This window comes from Borostomias antarcticus (assembly GCF_949987555.1).
Source record: "Borostomias antarcticus genome assembly, chromosome: 5".
NCBI classification, from domain to species: domain Eukaryota; kingdom Metazoa; phylum Chordata; class Actinopteri; order Stomiiformes; family Stomiidae; genus Borostomias; species Borostomias antarcticus.
In genome coordinates, this window is record NC_140238.1 from 29,738,399 (window position 1) to 29,759,870 (window position 21,472).

At 46.3% G+C, this 21,472-nt stretch overlaps 2 protein-coding genes and 1 long non-coding RNA gene across 6 annotated transcripts; 2 read left to right on the forward strand and 1 right to left on the reverse strand.

Moving 5' to 3' along the window:
• Positions 1–5,394: 5,394 nt before the first annotated feature.
• syngr2a (synaptogyrin 2a) lies at positions 5,395–9,666 on the reverse strand. Its single transcript, XM_084437620.1, has 4 exons — positions 9,506–9,666; positions 8,211–8,448; positions 7,311–7,450; positions 5,395–7,056 (listed from the first exon to the last, which is right to left on the reverse strand). The coding sequence occupies exons 1-4, from the start codon at positions 9,602–9,604 to the stop codon at positions 6,850–6,852; spliced, it is 684 nt and encodes a 227-aa protein (XP_084293746.1). The 5' UTR covers positions 9,605–9,666; the 3' UTR covers positions 5,395–6,849.
• Positions 9,667–10,395: 729 nt separating this feature from the next.
• LOC311308633 lies at positions 10,396–11,866 on the forward strand. Its single transcript, XR_014630433.1, has 3 exons — positions 10,396–10,775; positions 11,288–11,325; positions 11,720–11,866. It is a non-coding gene; the product is annotated as an uncharacterized lncRNA (long non-coding RNA).
• Positions 11,867–12,279: 413 nt separating this feature from the next.
• Positions 12,280–20,891, forward strand: LOC311308605 (transmembrane channel-like protein 6). Of its 4 annotated transcripts, none has more exons than XM_084437589.1 (16): positions 12,280–12,478; positions 12,568–12,655; positions 12,927–13,184; positions 13,316–13,539; positions 13,650–13,794; positions 14,388–14,543; positions 15,364–15,536; positions 16,568–16,658; positions 17,296–17,393; positions 18,069–18,164; positions 18,289–18,364; positions 19,229–19,362; positions 19,624–19,818; positions 19,965–20,043; positions 20,188–20,290; positions 20,556–20,891. In XM_084437589.1, exons 1-15 carry the CDS (start codon positions 12,444–12,446, stop codon positions 20,284–20,286), a joined length of 1,947 nt encoding a protein of 648 aa, XP_084293715.1. In that variant the 5' UTR covers positions 12,280–12,443; the 3' UTR covers positions 20,287–20,290; positions 20,556–20,891. The 4 variants fall into 4 exon arrangements, with proteins under 4 accessions (XP_084293715.1, XP_084293716.1, XP_084293718.1 ...); XM_084437590.1 differs by having other exon boundaries at positions 19,642–19,818; XM_084437592.1 differs by lacking the exons at positions 19,965–20,043; positions 20,188–20,290; positions 20,556–20,891 and having other exon boundaries at positions 19,234–19,362; positions 19,642–19,780.
• Positions 20,892–21,472: the final 581 nt, after the last annotated feature.

The window sequence follows — 21,472 nt, forward strand, 5'->3', positions numbered from 1 at the left end:
CACACACACATGCACACACACACACCACGCATGTGGCAGACACACTCTCACACTCTCCTCAGGGAGTTCTCTGCCGGTCACAATGGGGTCACACTTACCAGTGGAGAATACAGATTGTATTTGACACAGTCATTACAGGTGGCTCTTCACACATGTCAGGGTTTAATAGGGGCTCATGTTTCAAAGACACTTGTAATCTGTTCCCGATTAAATACACACTGACACCATTGGTTACGCGTGTTTTAGTTCTGAACCAACAAATGAGTGTATAACCAATCAACAATTTTAAGTAATTCTCTTTGAAGTACTTCTCAGTAGTGGCTGAAAGTCACCCTTTCTGTTTTTTTTCTGAAATACACAAATTCACAAAATCCCATCCTCCCTACGGAGCTTGATAGATAAAGCAAAATGGACAGATATTTTGTCATCGGCAGTAAATCCTCTAACTTGAAGGATCAACTACTTCAGAATACAGATCTAAACCTCATCATCATTGTTTATTTATACACACATCAAATAAAAAGTTAAAAACAAACAACACAGACGAAGAAAACCTAGTAAAATATGTGCAGGGAAAGTTGGAAAACCCAAGATTATAAACCCAAATAATCAAATGGACTGCAGGAGATGTATTCCTCAGTCACCCCTATGAAGTGGCTGATTAAACCCCTCTAAGAGGGCACACAATCACAACAAGAGAGATTATGTCCCTCCGACACGGGGAGCATTGTGGAATTAGGGAGAAGAAACAGGGCTTAACACTGCTGAGAGAACCATCATCACCCTTTAACAGCCATCTGAGCCGCGGTGAAAACAGATTGAGTTTGAATGAGAGGGAGAGAGAGAGGAGAGAGCCGGTCTGGGACTCAGTCGGGTCCAGGTCGGGTCAGGGGGAGGGAAGAGGGGCGTGGGGGAGAGGAATGGTGCGACAGGCCGTCGGCCTGTTTAAGTGCCCTACTAAATTCATACATCGCAGCTGTATTCAAACCGACTGAAAGCGTGTATAAAAGAGATGGGGGGGGGGAGGCAGGGCGACGGACGGGCGGACGAAAGAACTACCCGGTCAGTCGTGAGAGGGGGGTGTGGTGGCTCCACGCCCCTCATTTTCCAGCTCATTTCCCCGGACAGAGGAGGACAGAGCTCCCTTTCTCCTCCTCACACCTGCTGACAGACTGGGGGGGGGGGGGGGGGGGGGGTATAAACAATCACTATGTTATCACACTGATATCACACAAGATCAACAACAGCACTTTATCAACTGTGATACTATCAGACCATAGGGGTTCTGATGGCCACTGTTTTACACCTAATCTTTACTCAAAATTGAATAATTAATAAGAATTATTGTGAATAGTTGAATACCCCAGTGGTTGATTCACTCAGGCTTTACATACTGTAATGTGTGGTGTGATGCAAAACACAAAAGTGTCTTATAACCAAGGAGGTCCTTCTAACCTTTTAATAAAAAGTGTACAGTAAACATGTTGTCCCCCACCCACAATGCTTAATGGATACAGTATTAATACATGTTTTATGTGTTATTCATTTAATGTGCAGAATATAACTCCCGTAGTTCTAAACTTATTTGCAGCTAAATCAAAGGATTCAAAGGATACATTATGTAGCCTAACATCTGACTATTGGGTTTCATTCTCCCTGTTTCTCATTCTGAAAGACGCTTTCAGCATGTGTCCTGTACAACCAGGAAGACCAACAGTGTTGTGCAAGTTCACACTTTATATGAGCTAGTTTCCCAAAACTTTTTTTAAGTTCATAATTCTATATAATAATTTTAAGTTCATAATTCACAATTTAAAATTTTGAACTAAGTTCACATTCCCAAAAATGAACGAGTTCACAGTTCATTGTTTATTTTATTGCACTGCTCCGAGCTATTGTTTTTTCAATAGAACCTCTTCTTATTCATCCAGCCCCCACAGCCCATAGAATCATAGACAGAGGTTTTACTGCTGAAAAATGTGTCACTAGCTTCCTATTATGCAGAAATTGAAACCAGAGGTGCAGCAAATGTATAATGTAGATGAAATGGTCATTTTGTTTATTTTGCAGCAGTTCAAAAACACCAAACACATTCATATGCTTGGTGAAGGGGTTCCTATATCAACACAGGCAAGACTTGTAAGGAAAAGGAACCAGACTGAGGTAGGAAACGAAAGCCTAATTTTTGCTTCTTGTGTTGCTCAACAAAATGTTGCTTGACAAAAAAAAAGTGTTGCACGACATCTAGCATTTATGCTAGGCGACACCTCGTTGTCTCCATGGCATCAGTGACCCAGAGAGTTTTGCCCGCCGCGCGGACAGCTAAAAACGGAACCTTCTATCTAGCTATCCAATCACACTTCAGCAACAGTGTGTGACGGAGTCAGCGACTTTAGAAAAATCTGTTGGTGCGCAACAGCCCTCAGCAACACTTTTTTTCACAAAAGTGTTGCCCATGACGTCAAAAGAGGCGAGCAACGGTTTCAAAAGTTCCGCTCGACAAAGCACAAATTAGGCTTTAGGTAGTGCATGGTCTGTTCAACGTGCAATATTCAATGTGCAAAATATTTGAACCATCTCTTAAAGGAAAAACACTAAAAGTAATCATCCATCACAAAAGACACCAACCACCCCAGCTACAGTATCCCTGTTCGTACCATCCTGGCAGAGAGACGGGAGATGGTTGAGCTTCAGGACCGCAAAGGATAGGTTCCACAACAGCTTCTTTCCTGACTCAGTCCTCAAGCTTAACAGCTAACAGCAGCAGTAAACCACAACTGAAGACATACCCTGGACAGACCCCCCCCTTCCCCCTTCTGCCTGGACAGTTATATAACCAATACTGTACATGTACTGGTTATATATGGCAATCAAACTTGCTTTAATATTCTAATTTACTGAATCTACTGAATTTCCTCAGTTGTTTGAGGTGGTACAGTCTCTGACGAGCTTTCCTCACCAGTGTCTAAGTGTGTTGACCATGTCAGGTCCTTGGTGATCTGGACGCCAAGGTGCTTGAAGCTGTCCATTCTGTCTACAGGGGTCCCGTTGATGATTAGAGGGGTGTAGTTCCTCTCCTGCTTCCTCCCAAAGTCCACCATCATCTCCTTTGTCTTGCTGACGTTCAGATGGAGGTTGGTTTCCTGACACCACTGGGTCAGGAGCCTCACCTCCTCCAGGTAGGCCCTCTCACCATTGTTGGTGATCAGGCCTATCACTGCTGTGTCATCAGCAAACTTGACAATGGCAATGGAGTCAAAGGTGACTGTACAGTTGTGTGTGTACAGGGAGTACAGTAGTAGGGACAGCACACAGCCCTGGGGGGTTCCTGTGTTGAGCATGAGGGGGGAACAGCTGCTGTCCCGGTGCGGGTTATAGTGTTGAAAGCTGAACTGTAGTCAATGAATAGCAGTCTCACATAACCTGACACGTTCCCCTTGCTCTTGTCTAGGTGGGACAGGGTGGTGTGGAGGATGTGGGCTGTTGCATCTTCTATGGATCTGTTGGGTTTGCATGCGAACTGTAGGGGGTCTAGTGTGCTGGACAGTGAGGAGCAGATGTGTTCCTTGACCAGCTTCTCAAAGCACTTCATCACCACGGAGGTGAGAGCTACCAGGCGGTAGTCATTGAGGCAGGCTGGTCTTGGCTTCTTCAGTACGGGGATGATGGAGGACTTCTTGAAGCATGTGGGGACGATGGACTGGCCCAGGGGAAGGTTGAATATCACTGTGAACACAGGAGCAAGTTGGTCTGCACACGCCTTGAGGACCTGTCCTGCGATACCGTCTGGTCCCGCGGCTTTCCTGGTGTTCATCTGTTCAAACACCCTTCTGACGTCATGTTCAGAGAGAATGAGTGCTCTTCCATCCTCCCCCGCTCTCCTCTGTCTCAGGTGCAATGGCCGTCCGGCCGTTGACGGTCACAAAGCGTGCACAGAAAGTGTTGAGGCTGTTCATGAGAGCGGCGTCTACAAGTCCTGAGGAGGATTGAGATCCCCTCTTGTCAGTCATGGTGTTCAGTCCCTGCCACACACTTCTGAGGTCGCCTTGCTATTCTATCTCGGTTTAGGATGACAGTTAAGGATTTTGGTATCACCGAATCATGTGTCCTAACTCAGGCTAGGCGTTCTCCCTTCCCACTCTCTCTGCTGCTCGCGTGAGTGCAGAGGTGCGGGTGCTTCGCTGAGCGCCCTTAGCCAGTCACCATCTGTTGCTTACTTCAGTACGTTCCTAGATGTCCAGAAAGCCACTGTTCTGTCAGCTAAGGTCCTCCGCTCCACTGGCCGAACGTACAGTATGTATGTCCCGTCAGTCCGGTCTGCGGCGGTAGCCCGAACATCTCAATGCTGGCCACTCCCCTCTCTCCTTGTCCACTTGGGCAGGATGCCCTGGAGGGCACGAGATCGAGGAGAAGTTCACTGAATCAGGCCCTCAGGATAAGCAAAGAACAATATACAGAAAGTAGTGCGGTCAGTGTACAGTGTAATGTGTTTGTGAGTGTGTATGGTGTGTGCGGCGTGATTTGAGTATGGTGCATCCTATACAGTACATTCAGTGGTCATGTGCAAGTGTCTCTCAACGGTGGTGGGGTCCGTGCTGGAGCAGGGGGAGGGGGGGGTAAGAGGGGGACACAAGCCTTGAGGCTGATGGGCGTTGGGAAGAAGCCGCCTCTGTGGCGTGCGGACGTGGTCTTTTTCGGCGGACTGGACGACGTGCTGCAGTTTGGCCCCAAGAGTCAGGAAGACACATGTGAGGAAGAAACGAGGAAGACTCCTTTGATGTGTTTCTTAGGCGAACAAGCGCACTGAGCAGCTTGATCTGCACATTCAGCCGTCTTATGACTCTTTGGCGGCAACACTCAAAAATACATTGTTTACAATTGATCCAATAAAATCCTAAAGCCAATACATACACAATCTTCCAACACTCAAAGCCCAAGTCTGTGATGAATGCATGGTAAAATTGGCTATCCATCAAAATGGGTTTCTGGAGAAACGATCCATAGGCCTACTTATCATTGCTACTTATCCTGTGGTAAATCACCGAACTGGATTTTGAAGATGTGATGTTTCAACTGTCAAGAAATTTGTAGAAACTGGTCAATTTGAAGACAGACCACGGTGTGGAAGTCCCAAAAACCCGTCTGCATCTGAAGATCCTTAAAAACACCAGAGATGTTACTATTTTGGTGTTTATTCTAATGTTATATAATATACGGTGTTGTATTTACAACACTGGTGGTTGAAGACTTGTGCCCGGTACTGTGTATCGTCTTTGTCTTTTCGTTGTTCAACCTCATTCACACGTCTTTACAATCACTGTTCAAATATTTGCAATTGGAGCACACCCTTTTAAAAACTGGAGTAGTTAAGTTAGAAGTCTCAAAACAGGAAGTCTTTATTTGGCAAAGATCCAGTCAAGTTGGTATTCATACTGTATAAGGCACTTTGTGAAGCATCACTGCCAAGCCCCTTGATATAAGCTGTAGGCCCTAATGTTAAACAATCAGTGCATTCATATGTCACAAGACAGAATCAGAGTTTTGAGTTATACCAAAAAAAGTCTGTCCTCATTCCCAAACCAAAGATTTGATTAGTACTCAAGTGATTGTCATGTCCTGAATCAGCAGGAATATTTTAACTAAAAGATACTGAATAATCATATTCTTTAGAATAAACAGGTATTTCGCACCAATTTTGGTTTGGGTTTGGTTGCTAGGTGAAAAATATACTGGACATAAGACCCAACAGAAGCCATTGGAAGGCACAGTTAGAAGCACAGTTGGAAGGCAGAGGTAGGAGTCACACAGAATTAAGGGGTCTTTGATATAGAAAACAAAACACCCTAATTTGGCAAATATATACACAAATTTCCAGCAAGTTTGAGAATTGAAAACAATATTCTGAACAGTTGACCTTCAGACTCAATATTCTGAACATCCTAGATAAGAGCATGCATTGCATAAATACATTCAACTGCCCAAAATACATGAGGCATGTTATCCAGTGCGCGCACAAAAAAAACTTGAGTTCAGTGGTTTTTTATAAATCACTGCTACAGTAATACAGTAGTTATATGGGTGATATTTTCAATGTACTCCTATGTGTTCTAAATTAGTGCATGCATTTGTAACAAAGATACAAATGCATTGATTTGCGGGGAAAGTCCTCATTGGTTTCAAAATTATAGCAATTAGTTATGAATTAGTGTCTATTAATTTGATAAGGTCTTTATATGCACCAAACTGAATAACAACTCAAGCTCAAAAAGATCAAAACACAGTTTGCATAGCATAAGGCCTCATTATTGCAAAGCTATTTCCCCAGCAACAAATAATGCGCCTTAACCAGACTTCATCATCACTTCTTACTTGGATGTGAACAGATAACTGCATCCAAATATGATAAGGAAAAATACATCCAAATATGATAAGGAAAAATAGAACTGAAGGAGTGACACGGTACCACGAGGCTGTTGGTGAGGCAGTGGCGAAGATCATGCCGAGAGTCACCTCACGCCAGATGAATCGCAGTGTTTTGCAGCTACACAGAGAGAAGTTACCTGATGCCACGTTCAGGCCCTTCCCTGTTAAGCACAGCAGATATCCACTCGCAACACAAATACACACTGAATGCGTTTACACGAATACACACAATGCGTTTACACGAATACACACTGAATAGGTTTCAGTGCAGCCTTCGACATGCAAGCGCAGCATGAGCTGTAACATAGTAGTAACAGCTAGGAGAAAAAGAAAAAGTGTGGAGTGCAGAAACCAGTCCATGTAGCTGAGGCACCATTGGCAAAAAAAAATCCCCCTACCAATTCCATGTTTCAGGATGGCAGTAATTTAGTATGATGGGGGCTGGTATTCTCCTGGACGCTCTGATGTTTGGGTGAAAGGCGACTGCTGGTAACCTTCTGGACCGCTGGTTGGGTAGGGGGGGTAGGTGGGTGGGTAGGGAGTACTGCTGTCGTTGGCCGGGTCCGTGTAACCCTGGTCAAAGTCACTCACTCCTTGGCGGAATCTTTTATAAGCAAACAGAGTCAGCAGAGCCTGTGGAGTACAAGACAAGCAAGGTATTTTAGCTAACATTAGATGCAACCTCAATATTAAGAATAGACAGGAGACCGTTTTCCACTAAAGACATTTATGAGATACTGAAACGATTGTAGTAAGCAAATTAAGGAGGTGGGGTTGGAGATAACGAGTCTAATCTCTGGAATTTTGCTAGTCAAATAAGAGTCATATGCCGCGTGTGTGAGAGAGAGAGAGAGAGACAGAGAGTGAGTGAGTTCGGAGCGGCTCACCCAGGAGATGATGGAGAAGAAGCTGAACGCCACCACGGAGCGAGCGGCATCACCGACAGCAGCGCTGGTCACCGCGCTGGTGTGAGACCACTGGTTGGCGAAGACGCAGAAGCCGATGAACCACAGGAATGTCCAGACTCCTGTCACAGCACGAGGAGGCGGCGCGAGAACAATCAGAAGAAGAGGTCATTGAAAAGCAGAGGGGGGAGAAAAAAAAAAACACACCCATCTTTGTCCTCACAACTGCACATTGTAGCGCGGCACTTTTGTTTTCAGTTTCACCTTCATTTTCAAAGGGGAATCCCAATGACTCCCTGGTGCCTTTTCCAAATGAGCCCTGCAAAAAACGTAGCCTCGTGAGACCATCCCGATCTCGGGGGCTCACTTTCTGTTTCTCTTGCAGATCATTTCGGACCCTCTCCATAGAGAACCACTTGTGCCTGATTAGAAAACGATCTAGCCAATTAGCGTCCTATGGGGAAATACTAGCAGCTACGTCGGGTGTGGTTCAGGTAGGCGTGACGACAGCGAGAAGCGACTGTTCTTTCTAAAACATCAAAGACGGCCTAAAGAGTTTTGCGCAGATGTTGCTATAGCATCAGTTATATCTGAACTGAGTATTTCTTAATTGAAAGACGAGCAAAGAACAGCACAGGAGGTTTTTCTCAGTGGAATAGATGTTTTCGCTCTTTTCCTGACTGGCTTTGGTAAGAATCAGATTTTACCTGTGATAGACGGTGATAGACAAATGGTTCACCCAATCACCTGCATGTATTTTGAAAGTGCCTGCCCTTTTTCTGAACAGTTTCCAACAAAGAGATCCCAGATGGGTCTGCAGAGCAAACCATCTGGCACGTCAGGTTAGCAAAAAGTAGACCTATCAGTAAAAATCACCCTCACCTGAAAAGACCAGATCAGCTGTCACAATATACTTCCTCTCTTTGGCATTGCTGATTTGAGGGAGGTATGCATCCAGGATAGTGAAGATGACACAAGCCAAGAACGCCAGGACTCCGATGCCAACTCCATAGCTGCAGGCACTGTCGTTGTCATTGAACATGCACTTGGTCTCCTGCTTGGTGGTTGGGTTGATGTAGCCCTCTGCTGTGATTACTGCAAAAACCACTATGGAAAAAACCTAGAATGACAAAAAAAGAGGAGCTTTTTACAGATGTCTTGTGATCATGCTGTCCACATACCCAACCTTTCATAGAACAACAATATTGCTCAACACACAGATAAGAAAGGACTTTCAGACAGATGATCTTTGGATGTCACAGATGGGAGGAGAATGTGAAGGAGAGGCGAATGTGAAGGAGAGGCTTCTACTGCAGCAGTGTGAGAGCGCCTAGCCATAATTCAATCACATGATTCACACAGCATGAGATTAGAGTCCTTCCCTCCCCCACTATAACCACTATAACCACTTTTAACACAACAGAGGAACAAAAACGTCTAGTTGTCCACTAGATGCACATAAAAGGTCAATGTTAAAACAGTTTTTTTATTTGAGTAATTCAGTGCTTCGGGACATTTAGCCTAGCACTGATCATTTCCTCATCTGTATCTGTATGGGCTCAACTGAATTAAGTCTGTTTGTGACAAATACAAGGTCTTTCTGTGTGTGCAAATGTTGGAGATGCAGCTTCTCGTAACGTTAATAGGTCACGTCCCAGAACCTCCAACACAACTATTTGCCAACGGGGTGTGCAAATAGCTTCAAGCCCTTCAAATACACCATCATGTTAGGATTGTGTGGAATTTCTGGTTAGGGGTACAAAGTATCCCCAAGCAACCGTATGGGCTGATCTGGTGGGTGTTTTCAGACAAGCACTAAAAATTAGGATGTAATTGCATCTACTGTAGCTTAAAGTTAGGCCTAATTTAGCTAGTGCTAGCTAGTGGCTACTACAAAAAGCAACGTCACTACATGGCTAACACTACAGTGGATCCATATCGTTCTCTGATCAGCACTGAAATGTCAAACGTTAGCTAAACGTGCACAAATGATGAAGTATGAATCATGAAGTACTTATACAGGCAATGTAAACGAGAGACTGTGCGATGCTGAAGTTGAAATCACAGGATACTGAATAATAAATGAAGAAAGCTTGTTAGCTAGCAAGCTGTCAAAAGTTTGGCTAAGTAGTTAGCCCATCGGCTAGCACTATCGTTAGCCAGCCATCATCACTCACCCAGCTTATGATGCGGACTATCGTTGAAGGTTGTTTTACAAAGCTCGTTGGGTCGAAAGCACCCCCTGCCAACGAGGCACCATAGGCACTAGATTGCATTTTTGCTGCTAAATGACCCAGCGGAATTCAGTTGAAAACTCCTGAGATTTGCAGGGCACTCGGGACTCGTCGATGCTGTCAAGTTGGTCGCTGGTTTTCTCTTTCATTTCCTGAAAGGTTCTAGGACCGCCCCCAGCCTGGAACCCGCACAATCCCTTTGATGTGAAATGAAACGCTGCTTGCACACGTCGGCGGATACATGCAATGATACCACGTGGTGGCCACATAATCACACCAGAACAGGGAGTTTGTAGCCTATATTAATTTATTTAAGTTGATACTTTTTAAAGGTCCGAATTATAATATTCTCAGCATGCATGGTAAGCCTAAGAAGCCAATCTCAATAATTGGCCAGTCTCAATAATTGATCATCAGGCAATAGTAGGTTGATACACCAACCCCCACCCCCCGACACACACACACACACACACACACACACACACACACACAAAGAAAAACAACTAGAATGAACTACCACTAGAGGGAAGCAGTGTCAAAGAGTAGAATCTCTGCTGTGAAAGTGACAAACAGGCGGTTAGCTAGGCAACTAATTAGTAGTTATTAGACACAGCCGTGCTTGAAGACCCACGTAGACAATTAGATAAAAGCCTGCTTAGGAAGCTCATTAATGCCCAGAATTGCAGATATGATTTTTCTCTAGGCTATCATAACAGAAATGCTGCCAACGGTGTCACCCAATCCATGAATTGTAGCCTCACAACAGCCGTTTCCTGAGACTGTCTTGCTCAGGCACAAACATAAGCAGTCTACAACTGCGCAAGAAGTCCCTGATATGAACAACTGGCACACCGCACTACCTGTGATAACGGTCAGGAGGAGCTTAGGCTACGCTCAGGACTGAAGAAAGGAAGGAGAGAATACACTGTATTTCTTGACAGAAGAGGACTGGGGAATTCGCTCTCACAATCTCTCGCAACAGAGGAACTCACTATGCCTATGTTTTTATTTTCATATAGTATGACTGTATGGTTCTGTCGGGTCCGGGACACATGATAGACTTGACTGCAAGACTGGTGCCTCTATCTACGCCCCTGCCCAACTGATGAGGGATTCGTGTACAAATAAGTGTGGGCAAGTAGAGACTGAAGATCATCTCGAACAATATGGCATACACTGTGGTTATCTTAAATAGAATGGATCTCGAGTATGAGTAAGTTGCTTTTAAAATATGTCTTCTTTTTATAATGTGGAGTTAAATGGGATTAGTCTGTCCATATGGTCTACTATAAATCGGCGTGTACAGTAGGGCTATATTGTGTCAAGTCATGTACAATCGGGTCATCATTTTGTGCCATCCTTTTTCATAATCCCCGAAGCTGCCTTGTCGGGGACTGAACTATAAACTCCGATTGTAGACAATCATGTCTCATAATGTATATGCGTAAAAAGGTGTTTGGAGTGAAGAACCTTGTCATGTCCCACCGAGCCCACCAAAGTACCTATGTGATGGCTGACAGACGACTAGATCACCATTATTATAGCCTAGGCTACATCATGCAAATGTTAATCTCTAAGATTATTATTATTATTTTTTTTTTACTTTTTGGGGTAGGCTATTATGGATTAACTTCATTCGAATTTAGGATTTAATGGCCTTTGCTTATGTCTGTTGTTTTTGCCCTTTGCCCCATGTCCCGCTCCTCCTGTTTGGAAATCTTCCAGTGACTATGTGCTTCCCACCCCCATGCCCAGCCGCGTTGGTGAGATCCGATAATAGTATTGCTGTCGTCAAAGCTCTCTGGTGGCCTGACTTAAAATACTGTTGAATCGGGGGCGCTCAAGTACCCATTACGGCAGTGGCGTTGGTTCGAATCCGGCCCACGCCCTTTGCTGCATGTCTTTCTCTCTCTCTCTCTCTCTCTCTCTCTCTCTCTCTCTCTCTCTCTCTCTCTCTCTCTCTCTCCCTCCCACCTTTCCTGTCTGTCACCTACACTGTCCTATCAAATAAAGCAGAAATGCTTTAAAAATATATATCTTAAAAAAAATAAAAATACTGTTGAATCAGGAAAATGATCTGCATATAGTAGGACTGTTCGTGATTGAATTAGAACCAGATTGAGTTCAACAACAAAGGTGTTCTGCATCTTCACACAGGACGGCATCGAAATAAAATCATTATCCAGCGTGCACAACGCACCTCTCAGCTGAGCAGAACCAGACTGGCAGTCCGAGACTTGACCAACCCCCCCGGGGCTGGTATCCGTGGATACGGCATTGAGGCGGATTCTGAGGACGTTGGCGAAGAGGGCAAGTCATTCCCAAACTTCTCCGAAGCTTCTACTCTTAAAGTCACTGGTCCTTTTTCACCTAACGACTTTGTTTATACATCCTAACTTCTAAATGGGTAGTTATATCTCTCTGAAGTCAAGTCCCTTTTTGGATGCATCTTCCTTTGAGGTAATGTCTGATCTAACGCTGGATTGGATAGATGAAAGTCAATGCTCCCCTACACAGCTGTACGTAGGCTGGTCCATATCAGATCAGCAATTTCATTGCACAAAGGAAGTGAGGAAAGAAGTATGCATTTTTGGTAGGGTTATTCAAACATGGCTTAAGTTCCCACAATAGCCCAACAAGTCCTCCGTGTTCCACCGGGAGTCAGAATTGTCTGCCTGTGGTTGTTTTGCTGTTGTTGGAATTAGATTAGAGGACAAAACAGTCTTTTTTAACAGCCATGAATAGAACAAGGTTTTGGCCCTGCTTGGGCTTTGCCGCTTATCGGTTATGTCTTTGCTAACGACTGACAGAGAAGAAAAGGGAGCTGGTGAATAACCTGCTGTGTCTTCCGGTGGGCGATCGGGTGCGAACGCTGCGTGCCATGCCCCTCAGTCTGGCAGAGAAGACGGAGCTCAGGTACGAGTCGCACACCGCGTCCTGTTCGTGTCACGGCAAACCTCCGTTTAAAGCTCCCCGCCATTAACGCAGGAGTTCCCTTCTCGTAGGAAACTGGCGTTCACCGATCAAGTCAACGACTCTCTCTTAATCAGGGAGGACCCCTGCTGTGGACGCTTCAGGATCTACACATTACGGGTGAGTATAGCCGAGGTGCCATGGTCCCCAGATAGCAAGCGGATCTGGGCCATATACAGGCCAGATCTGGCCCTTGTGGCTTAGTTCCGGCCCATATATGGCCCAGAATCATTACACATCCGCTTGCTATCTGGGTCGTACACAAGTATCTGTGTGGATTTCTGACGCGAGGAAGTGTATGGAAAGCAAGTAAATAGTTGGATGTGTGTGTGAGTGTGTGTGTGTGTGTGTGTGTGTGTGTACTTGCTCACTCGTGTGCTCCTATCCCCAGGCTGTCCGCCAAGGCGTGTTCATCTGCCTGTCCTACCTCAGTTTTCTGCAGTTCTGGCAGGCGCCACTGAAGAGGCTGAGTGGGTGTTTCGGCACCGGAGTTCTCTCCTATTTCCTGTTCCTCAGAACCCTCCTGCTCCTCAACATCTTCCTCTTCCTGGTCAACGGCCTGTTCCTGGTCATCCCTCAGGCTGTCCGCCCGGCGTCCCGCGGCGCCAGTGAGAGCAGCTTCGCCGGGCTGGAGCTGCTCACGGGGACGGTAAGATGAAGGTCGCGCGCGTCGCGGCGAGACCGTCTCTGAGCTAAGCGCGTCACCTCGTGTCCCCGGCGCCGCCGGTCGAGCCGCAGTGTCCCAGAGAGACGCCGTGTCCACCTCTCTGTCCCCCTCAGGGTTATCTCTCAGACAGCGTGATGTTCTACGGCTACTACACCAACTCCACCGGCAACAAGAGCTGCGCGGCCGCCGTGACCAGCGGCGCCACCGCCGGCGCCGCCCGCCAGCCGGACTGCGCCGCCGCCGGCGACCCGCAGACGACGGCGTACAACATCCCCCTGGCCTACTTCTTAACCATCGGCATCGCTCTCTTCGTCACCTGCATCTTCCTCGTCTACAGGTCGGATAATTCGACATTTTTGTTTTCTACTCGGCCTGGCCTGACTTGTTCGCTGTTGTCTGTTTCTATCGGCCTCCGCCGAGGGAAACGCGTGCCTTGTGTTCCCCCAGTGTGTCCAAGTCGTTCGGGAGGAGCTTCTGCGTGCTCAAGTCTCACGCCAACCTGCAGACTAAAGTGTTCTGCTCCTGGGATTTTAAAGTCAGCAAGATGGCGTCCGTCAGATTTCAGAGGGAGAACATCAGCACTCAGCTCAAGGTACTGTCTGTGGAATTAACACTCCACTGTGTCTTTAAGCCCACTCACCAGTTGTGGTAAGATTTGCATATCATGTCTAAAATTGCTTATCACATTCATATACAGACAGGAAGTCTTGTAGTAGCTGTAATATAACATAACGTTCTGACCAGACTCAGAGGTAGACCAATCTGTGAGGATACTGCAAAGTTTGAGGTAAAGATAAGAAACAAAACCAAATAAAAGCCTTCAAAGAAAACCAAATAAAAGCCCCCAAGCAGTAAGACATGACTCCGAATGCATAAAGTGAATTGACCAATGAAAGACATTCAACACCAAAGACTGTCCTGATACCCATAAATCCTTGTTTTTGTGTTTGGCACTCGCAGCACATTTAAATGAAGCATAGTCTCGGGTCCTGATGCAAACCTAACGCACACCCTGAACACAGGTCTGGCGTTGAGCACACACAGTACCGACTGTGAAAGCTGATAGTGTTTCATCAGACCTCAGTGACTCACTCTCTCTCTCTCTCTCTCTCTCTCTCTCTCTTCTCTCTCTCTATCTCTCTCTCTCTCTATCTCTCTCTCTCTCTCTCTCTCTCTCTCTGACAGGAGCTGTTGTCTGAGATGAGCTGTGGCGAGGAGGAGAAGAGCTGGAGGCAGCAGCTTGGCAGATTGGCGGTCCAGCTGATAGCATGGGCGGTGTGCCTGGCCAGCATCGTCCTGAGCGCCTTCTTCATCTACGACCTCTCAGACCGCATGCACCTGGTGAGAGGGCATAGTGGGGGGGGATTCACAGCCCTCCATGCCCCCACATACACCACACACACACACACACACACACACACACAATCAAACCCAGGAGAGGTACTAGATGAAAGTCAGACATGACTTCCTTCCTCAAACCGCTACTGGACATCAGATGTCGTTGAGGATTTCTGTGGCTGACTCTTAACCTACATTATACAACGGTTAGTTCTGGTTCTTCATTCTGATTGGCTGGAAGCCGTGTTAAAATACTTTGTAACACACACCTGGGACCGCATATCATTCCATTTTCAATATTAATGCGCCTCCCATTTGATCCAATGCATTGTAGCTGTTGTTGTTGCTTGGCAACCCATTTGTTAGGGAACTATTTTGCTCCGCGGAATTGAGGGAATGATGCTTCATTTTGAATAAATGTTAATATTTTACTTAAGCAATAAACCACTCGAGGCCGTGTGTTATAGTGATTTTATAACAGCTAGGAGCTTTGCGTCGTGCCTAACAACGCCCCCTAGCTGTTATAAAATCACTATAACACACGGCCTCTCGTGGTTTATTGCTTAAGTAGCACCTCTATGCTCTTTTAGCCCCTATAAGTTTGAGGACAGTTATTTGAGGAAATCACATGCTACTCTGAGATCAAAGTCTCCAAGGATATAGCCAGCGAAACAGGACTAGACAGCAATAACTTTTCAGCAATAACTTTTCAGCAATACTAATTCAGTAAGACTCAATATTTGTACTATTTCATTTAAAGAAGGTATAAAAAGCAGTCCCAGTCCCCACCTGACCTGTCCCCCCGCCCCGCCCCCCGCCCCAGGAGCAGAGGAGAACGGAGGATGAGGACGGCAGGTTGGTGAGTAAAGCTCGTCTGCTGACCCTGCCGGCGGTCGTGTCCTGCATTAACCTGCTGCTGCCCTACCTCTTCAACCTGGTGTCCTGGATGGAGAGCTACGACTCGCCCAGCGCCCGCATCTACGTCGCCATCCTCAGGCGAGTATAGGAACTACACCAGGAACGCGGCTCCGCTTCCGCTGCAAAATCATTCAAGTGTTAGGAATTACACTACAGAGTGAACACACGAGTTCAGAGATAGGTTAAGCGATTTGGATGTGTGGTATGCACCAGTGACATGATCAGAAGCTGGTTGCGCAGGTGTGTAGTGTGCAGTGAGGCACGTTTTGATTATAATACAGAGTGAACTCATTAGTTTAGAGTGCTGAAATAACTTTTTTTTTTTTTTTCATATTTTGTCAAAACTAATTAAAATCACCTGATATCAGTGTTTCATTGAGCCATAGCGTCCAACTTCAATGACTCATGGTAAATGGTAAATGGACTGCACTTATATAGCACTTTTATCCAAAGCGCTTTACAATGAAGGCCTTTCATTCACCCAGTCTCACACACATACACACATCAGTGACGGAAGCTGCCATGCAAGGTGCTAGCCTGCTCATTGGGAGCAATTTGTGGTTCAGTGTCTTGCCCAAGGACACTTCGACAGGTAGTCAGGAGGAGCCGGGATTCGAACCTCCAACCCTTCGATCATTGAACAACCCGCTCTACCTCCTGAGCTGTACAGCTGCCCACTCACCCCTACCAGTCACGTCTTGTTATTCCAGCATGTCTGCCTGCATTGTCAAATTACGACCAGTAACTTTGCTTCGCCCAGTGCTTTGACATACATATATGTTTTAGGCCTTTCGTTTTGTAAACAAGTCTCTTACTGCCATCTAGCGGTAGGAAATCGCTTATTGCCGCTTTAACCATAACTCACTGGTTGTGTTGAAAACAAAATGTAACTTTGGGCTTTGTGAAAAATAAGGGAATAGTCATAATTCCAGTGGCATGCTGCCCTAATCAGTGCTAGTGTGAACTGCTTATGAAGTTACCATATAAGCTGGTAGTTAACTATGCTAACTTCGTACACAATTCAGTCTCATCTCAACGGACACCTGTGCAACTGCCAACTGATGATGTCACCGGTGTTCAATCTAAAATCCATTCATTTGTTTTCATAGAAACCTGCTGCTGAAGGTGAGTGTTCTGGGCGTGCTGTGCTACCATTGGCTGGGGAGGATCGCCGCACGGCCAGACGACCGGCGTTTCCGGGTAAGAAACGACTGTCGCCTCCAGCTGTCGGGCCTAAAATGCCAAGAATGTCACCGAACAGTTCTAAGTGCCTGTGCCGGGTTTGCATACAACAGACGAGACGGTTTTCAGCAGTTTTAGAATATTTGTAGTTCTAGAATGTCTGTTTTAGAACCCGGAGGCTTTGAAGCTAGTTTGAAGACAAACATTCTATTCTAAAACTGCGTAAAATTGTCATACGTGAACCTGGCATTCATGCCAAGGCACCGCTATCGCGTAATGGCAGTTGAGAATAGTCATTTTATACACATTTATAAGCCTTTACAAACCACTTACTACTCTGTAAACAAATATATTAGTAAATATAAACACAGAACCACTGAGGTTGATGTAGGAATCAGACCCCCAACAGGCTGAGCCTGACAACTAGCTGACCCTGGCCCATTCGAAGGGCATTACCTCTATCAGTTCATATAGCTCTAAAGAGATTGGATCTTGATACGGTTTGACTTTTGACCTCATACAGTGGTTCTCATACAGTGGTTCTATGTATATTTCCTAGTCATTCATAATTCTTCACAAACTGATACTGACCGATGTGTTGTGATTTTATCATGAAACATCAGTTCCGTAGTATATTACCTCTGTCTCTCCTCAGTGCTGGGAGAGCTTTGTGGGTCAGGAGCTCTATCGCTTCCTCCTCATGGACTTCATGTTCACTGTGCTCTACACACTCTGTGGAGAATTTCTCTGGAGGCAAGTGATGACAGATCATGTTTTAGAACGCATATTTTACATGCGCTTGACTGACAAACCGATACTCCGCGATGCACTCATCCCCCACCCTCTCTCCCTCCTCCTCCCTCTCTCTCTCCCCCTATCTCCTCCCTCTCTTCCTCCTCCCTCTCTCCCTCCTCCTCCCTCTCCCCTCCCTCTCTTCCTTCTCCTCCTCCCTATCTCCCTCCTCCCTCTCTTCTTCCTCCTCCCTTTCTCTCTCCTCCTCCCTCTCTCTCTCCCCCTATCTCCTCCCTCTCTTCCTCCTCCCTCTCTTCCTCCTCCCTCTCTCCCTCCTCCTCCCTCTCTCCCTCCTCCCTCTCTTCTTCCTCCTCCCTTTCTCCCTCCTCCCTCTCCCCCTCCTCCTCCTCCCTCTCTCCCTCCTCCTCCTCCCTCTCTCCCTCCTCCTCCTCCTCCCTCTCTCCCTCCTCCTCCTCCCTCTCTCCCTCCTCCTCCCTCCTCCTCCTCCCCCCTCCTCCTCCTCCCTCTCTCCCTCCTCCTCCCTCCTCCTCCTCCCTCTCTCCCTCCTCCTCCTCCCTCTCTCCCTCCTCCTCCCTCCTCCTCCTCCCCCTCCTCCTCCTCCCTCTCTCCCTCCTCCTCCCTCCTCCTCCTCCCTCTCTCCCTCCTCCTCCTCCCTCCTCCTCCTCCCTCTCTCAGGCTGTTTTCTCAGAGAGTGTTGAGGAGAAAGAGGAAGCCGGTGTTTGACATCGCCCGTAACGTGCTGGAACTCATCTACGGTCAGACGCTCACCTGGTAAACCAGCCCTCTGCTTCACCACAAACTCTCTTTTTATCGGAAGATTTCTTTCGCGGAGGTTATGGTTCCCCTGGAACCCTTCCTAACGAGCGCCCTCCTTCATCTCCATGCCTGGTGTCAGGTTAGGAGTGCTGTTCGCCCCCCTGCTCCCAGCAGTGCAGATCGTTAAGCTGCTGCTGCTGTTCTACATGAAGAAGGTGCAGTACTCCCACACCCACAGCTCCAGCAGGGCCGGCTTTAGAGGGGTGCAGGGTTGGGCATTTGCTCTCCCATAACTTTGTGTTACCCACCCAATTGATTACATCTGATTAAATGTTCAATGTTTCCATAAATTAGCAACCCCCCCCCAAAAAAATAAAAAATAAAACTGCAGTGTCTGCCCACTGCAAATATAATCTGCTTTAAACTCCAGACCTATACACAGTCTGTCTGTCTGTCCCTCTTAAGTTACATTAGTCATTTAGCAGATGCTGATATGTTGCATTTAACATACAGTAAGTAGGCGATTAAGTGTATTACTGCTCGCCTGAACTCAAGTGCATCTCCTTCCTAAGCACGCAACTAGGAGCGCAAATCCAGTGCTAAAATCAAAGTGCAAGAACAGCTAAATACGATAAGTCATAAATGTATCTGTCTCTCTCTGTCTGTCCGTTCGTCCATCTTGCCGATATCCTAAAAAGATCACAGTGGAAATGGCTCACTGACTTTACTGTGTAATTATCCTGGATCATTCCTGTCCAACCCCCGTTAATCCCGGGATGCTCCCATATTTTACCCTCCCTTCCCGCCCTCCTGCTGTTTTGTAAAATAAAGGTTCAAATACGGGAGATTTACGAGAGAATATTTAAACGGGAGAACGGCGGGAAAGAAGGGTAAAATACGGGAGAATCCCGGGAAAAACGGGAAGGTTGACGGGTTTGTCCTCGATGGTTATCGATCGCTACACTGTGGTTCCTCTCTTGTGTCCTTGTGCCAGCGGAGGACTACAGTATACGTGCGTGTTTCTAACTATCAAATCAACCAAACCAAACCACGGCCTGTGTGTGCGCTCCGGCCCTCAGAGCAGCCTGATGCTGAACTGCCAGGCGTCCAGGAGGCCCTGGGGAGTCAGTCACATGACCACCGTCTTCATCTCTCTGCTGTGTTTCCCCTCCTTCCTGGGAGCCGCCGTTTCCGTTATATACACCATCTGGACGTGAGTGTGTCTACACTGCAGCGTGTCACACACACACACACACACACACACACACACACACACACACACACACACACACAGTCACGTGGCGGTGGCAAACAAGCATGCTGGCTGTCTCGCTGATATCTCACTGCATGCGGTGTTTTGAATACACACCACCTCTATTTCCCTCTCCCCCTCACACTCTGGGAAATGTTCAAACTCGGTACGACCACGCGGCGATGGGTCCGGTTCTCTTTTCAGCCTCTTATCCTCCCCCAGTGCCGTCCCCCTCTGTAGTGTTAAGCCCTCTCCCGACTGCGGACCCTTCCGGAACCTGAACACCATGTTCCAGTCAGGGAAACGGTGGGCCCAGGAGTTGGAGAACACCAACCCCAAACTGGCCTGGCTCAACTGGGTCTACACCTACCTGGTGGACAACCCTCTCTTCCTGTTCCTGGCTGCAGGGGTCTTCCTGTGAGTCAGACACCCCCCCCACCCCATTCAGGTCTAACAGCATGCCAGAGAGGACACATACCTGTAGTGTGTAGTAGCGGTTGACCCCCCGTCAGCTAATGTCATGGTCTCTGTTTGACTTCGTTATCTCCTGTTTTGCCTTTCAGAACGGTGATTTACGTCCACTCCCAGGTTGTAGACGGGCAAAGGAAAATAATCCGGCTGCTACAAGAGCAAATGGAAAATGTGTGTACAGTCAAACGTGGACTATCGATCTGCTATGCTCTGCGTATTCGATCGACATCATAGACCAGCCTGGGTGTAGATGCTCTTCATCTCAGTGCTCTTATGTGTTTGTGTGTTTGTGTGTTTTGTGTGTCTTGTGTGTAGGAGGGGAAGGACAGAAGGTTCCTGATTGCTAAACTGCAGGCCATCCACGAGCAGAGCCCCCCTCTGTCCTCTCCCTCACACCAGCCTCAGGGCAGCTAGCTGGGTGCGTGCTAACTCACCAGTCCTTTGGCACATCCCAGAACGGTCGCTGTTGTGAAAATGTCCAAACCAAATTATTATTATTATGATAATAATGATAATAATAATGATAATGATAATAATAATAATAATGAATAAAATAAAAAATCATTAACTTTATTTGTATAGCACGTTTCATACAAATAAATGCAGCTCAAAATTAAAGGATGATGCCCACTAAAATAAAGGTAACAACTAATCATTCAATTGTTTATTTCCTTTCATTTTAGACAGTATTTACATCAACTGGACACTTGGGACACCAAACCATGGTTCTATACTGTGGCTTCACTGGAGAAGAATATTGGGTCTTACTTTAATGGAGCCATCCACTGAACATGCCGCACCATTGGAGGGCTTGGTTAATCAATTGGCCCATGACAGTGAAAAGGTTTTGCTTGTTACATGTACTGTACAGTTCATAGCTATGACTTACTGTACACCCTGTCTGGTGATTCTGATGAGTCTGGTGATTATTATATAATAGTGTATTTACTTGTTTATTTGCTTTATTTCTCATTTTGTTTGTTATAATAACTTAATGAACTATTGAAATGGCTATTAAATTGTTATTGCATTTCCATGTGTGTGTTGCTCATAAAATGTCATGAAAACGTAATTGAACAGGAGCGGTTCTGTCACAGTTGGACATGGTCACAGGTAAGGACAGTCTGATCATAATATTTTCTACATGATCACATATTATTCGGAACAATGATTTGTCTGTACAGTGTCACACAGCTCAAACAAACCAATGCTCTTTGAAGTTGGTCCGTCACTGAGATGGAAACCATACCTCCAAACACACCACATAGCCATCAGTCCTGTTCAACCAGTCAGGGTAAGCTGATATTAGTGGCCCATAAGAGCTAAATTATCAGTCGTGACAACGGGTGCAGTTGACAATTTGTCAGCAATGCTGCACAACAAGAAACTGAAAATGCATGACATTTTAAAGAAAGAATGGAATTTATGAGTTATTTTATAGTTTAGTAATGGTCTTGTTTGCCTTGAGCAATGTTCCACCACATGCACAGCGTCGACAGTGGGACGGACCTTGTCTCTTCATGACAGCAGCTGGACGCCACCCCTCAGTATCACTCAGATGTTTTGAGTTCTCTGTCAGTGCTGTGTTTTGGCTTTGACA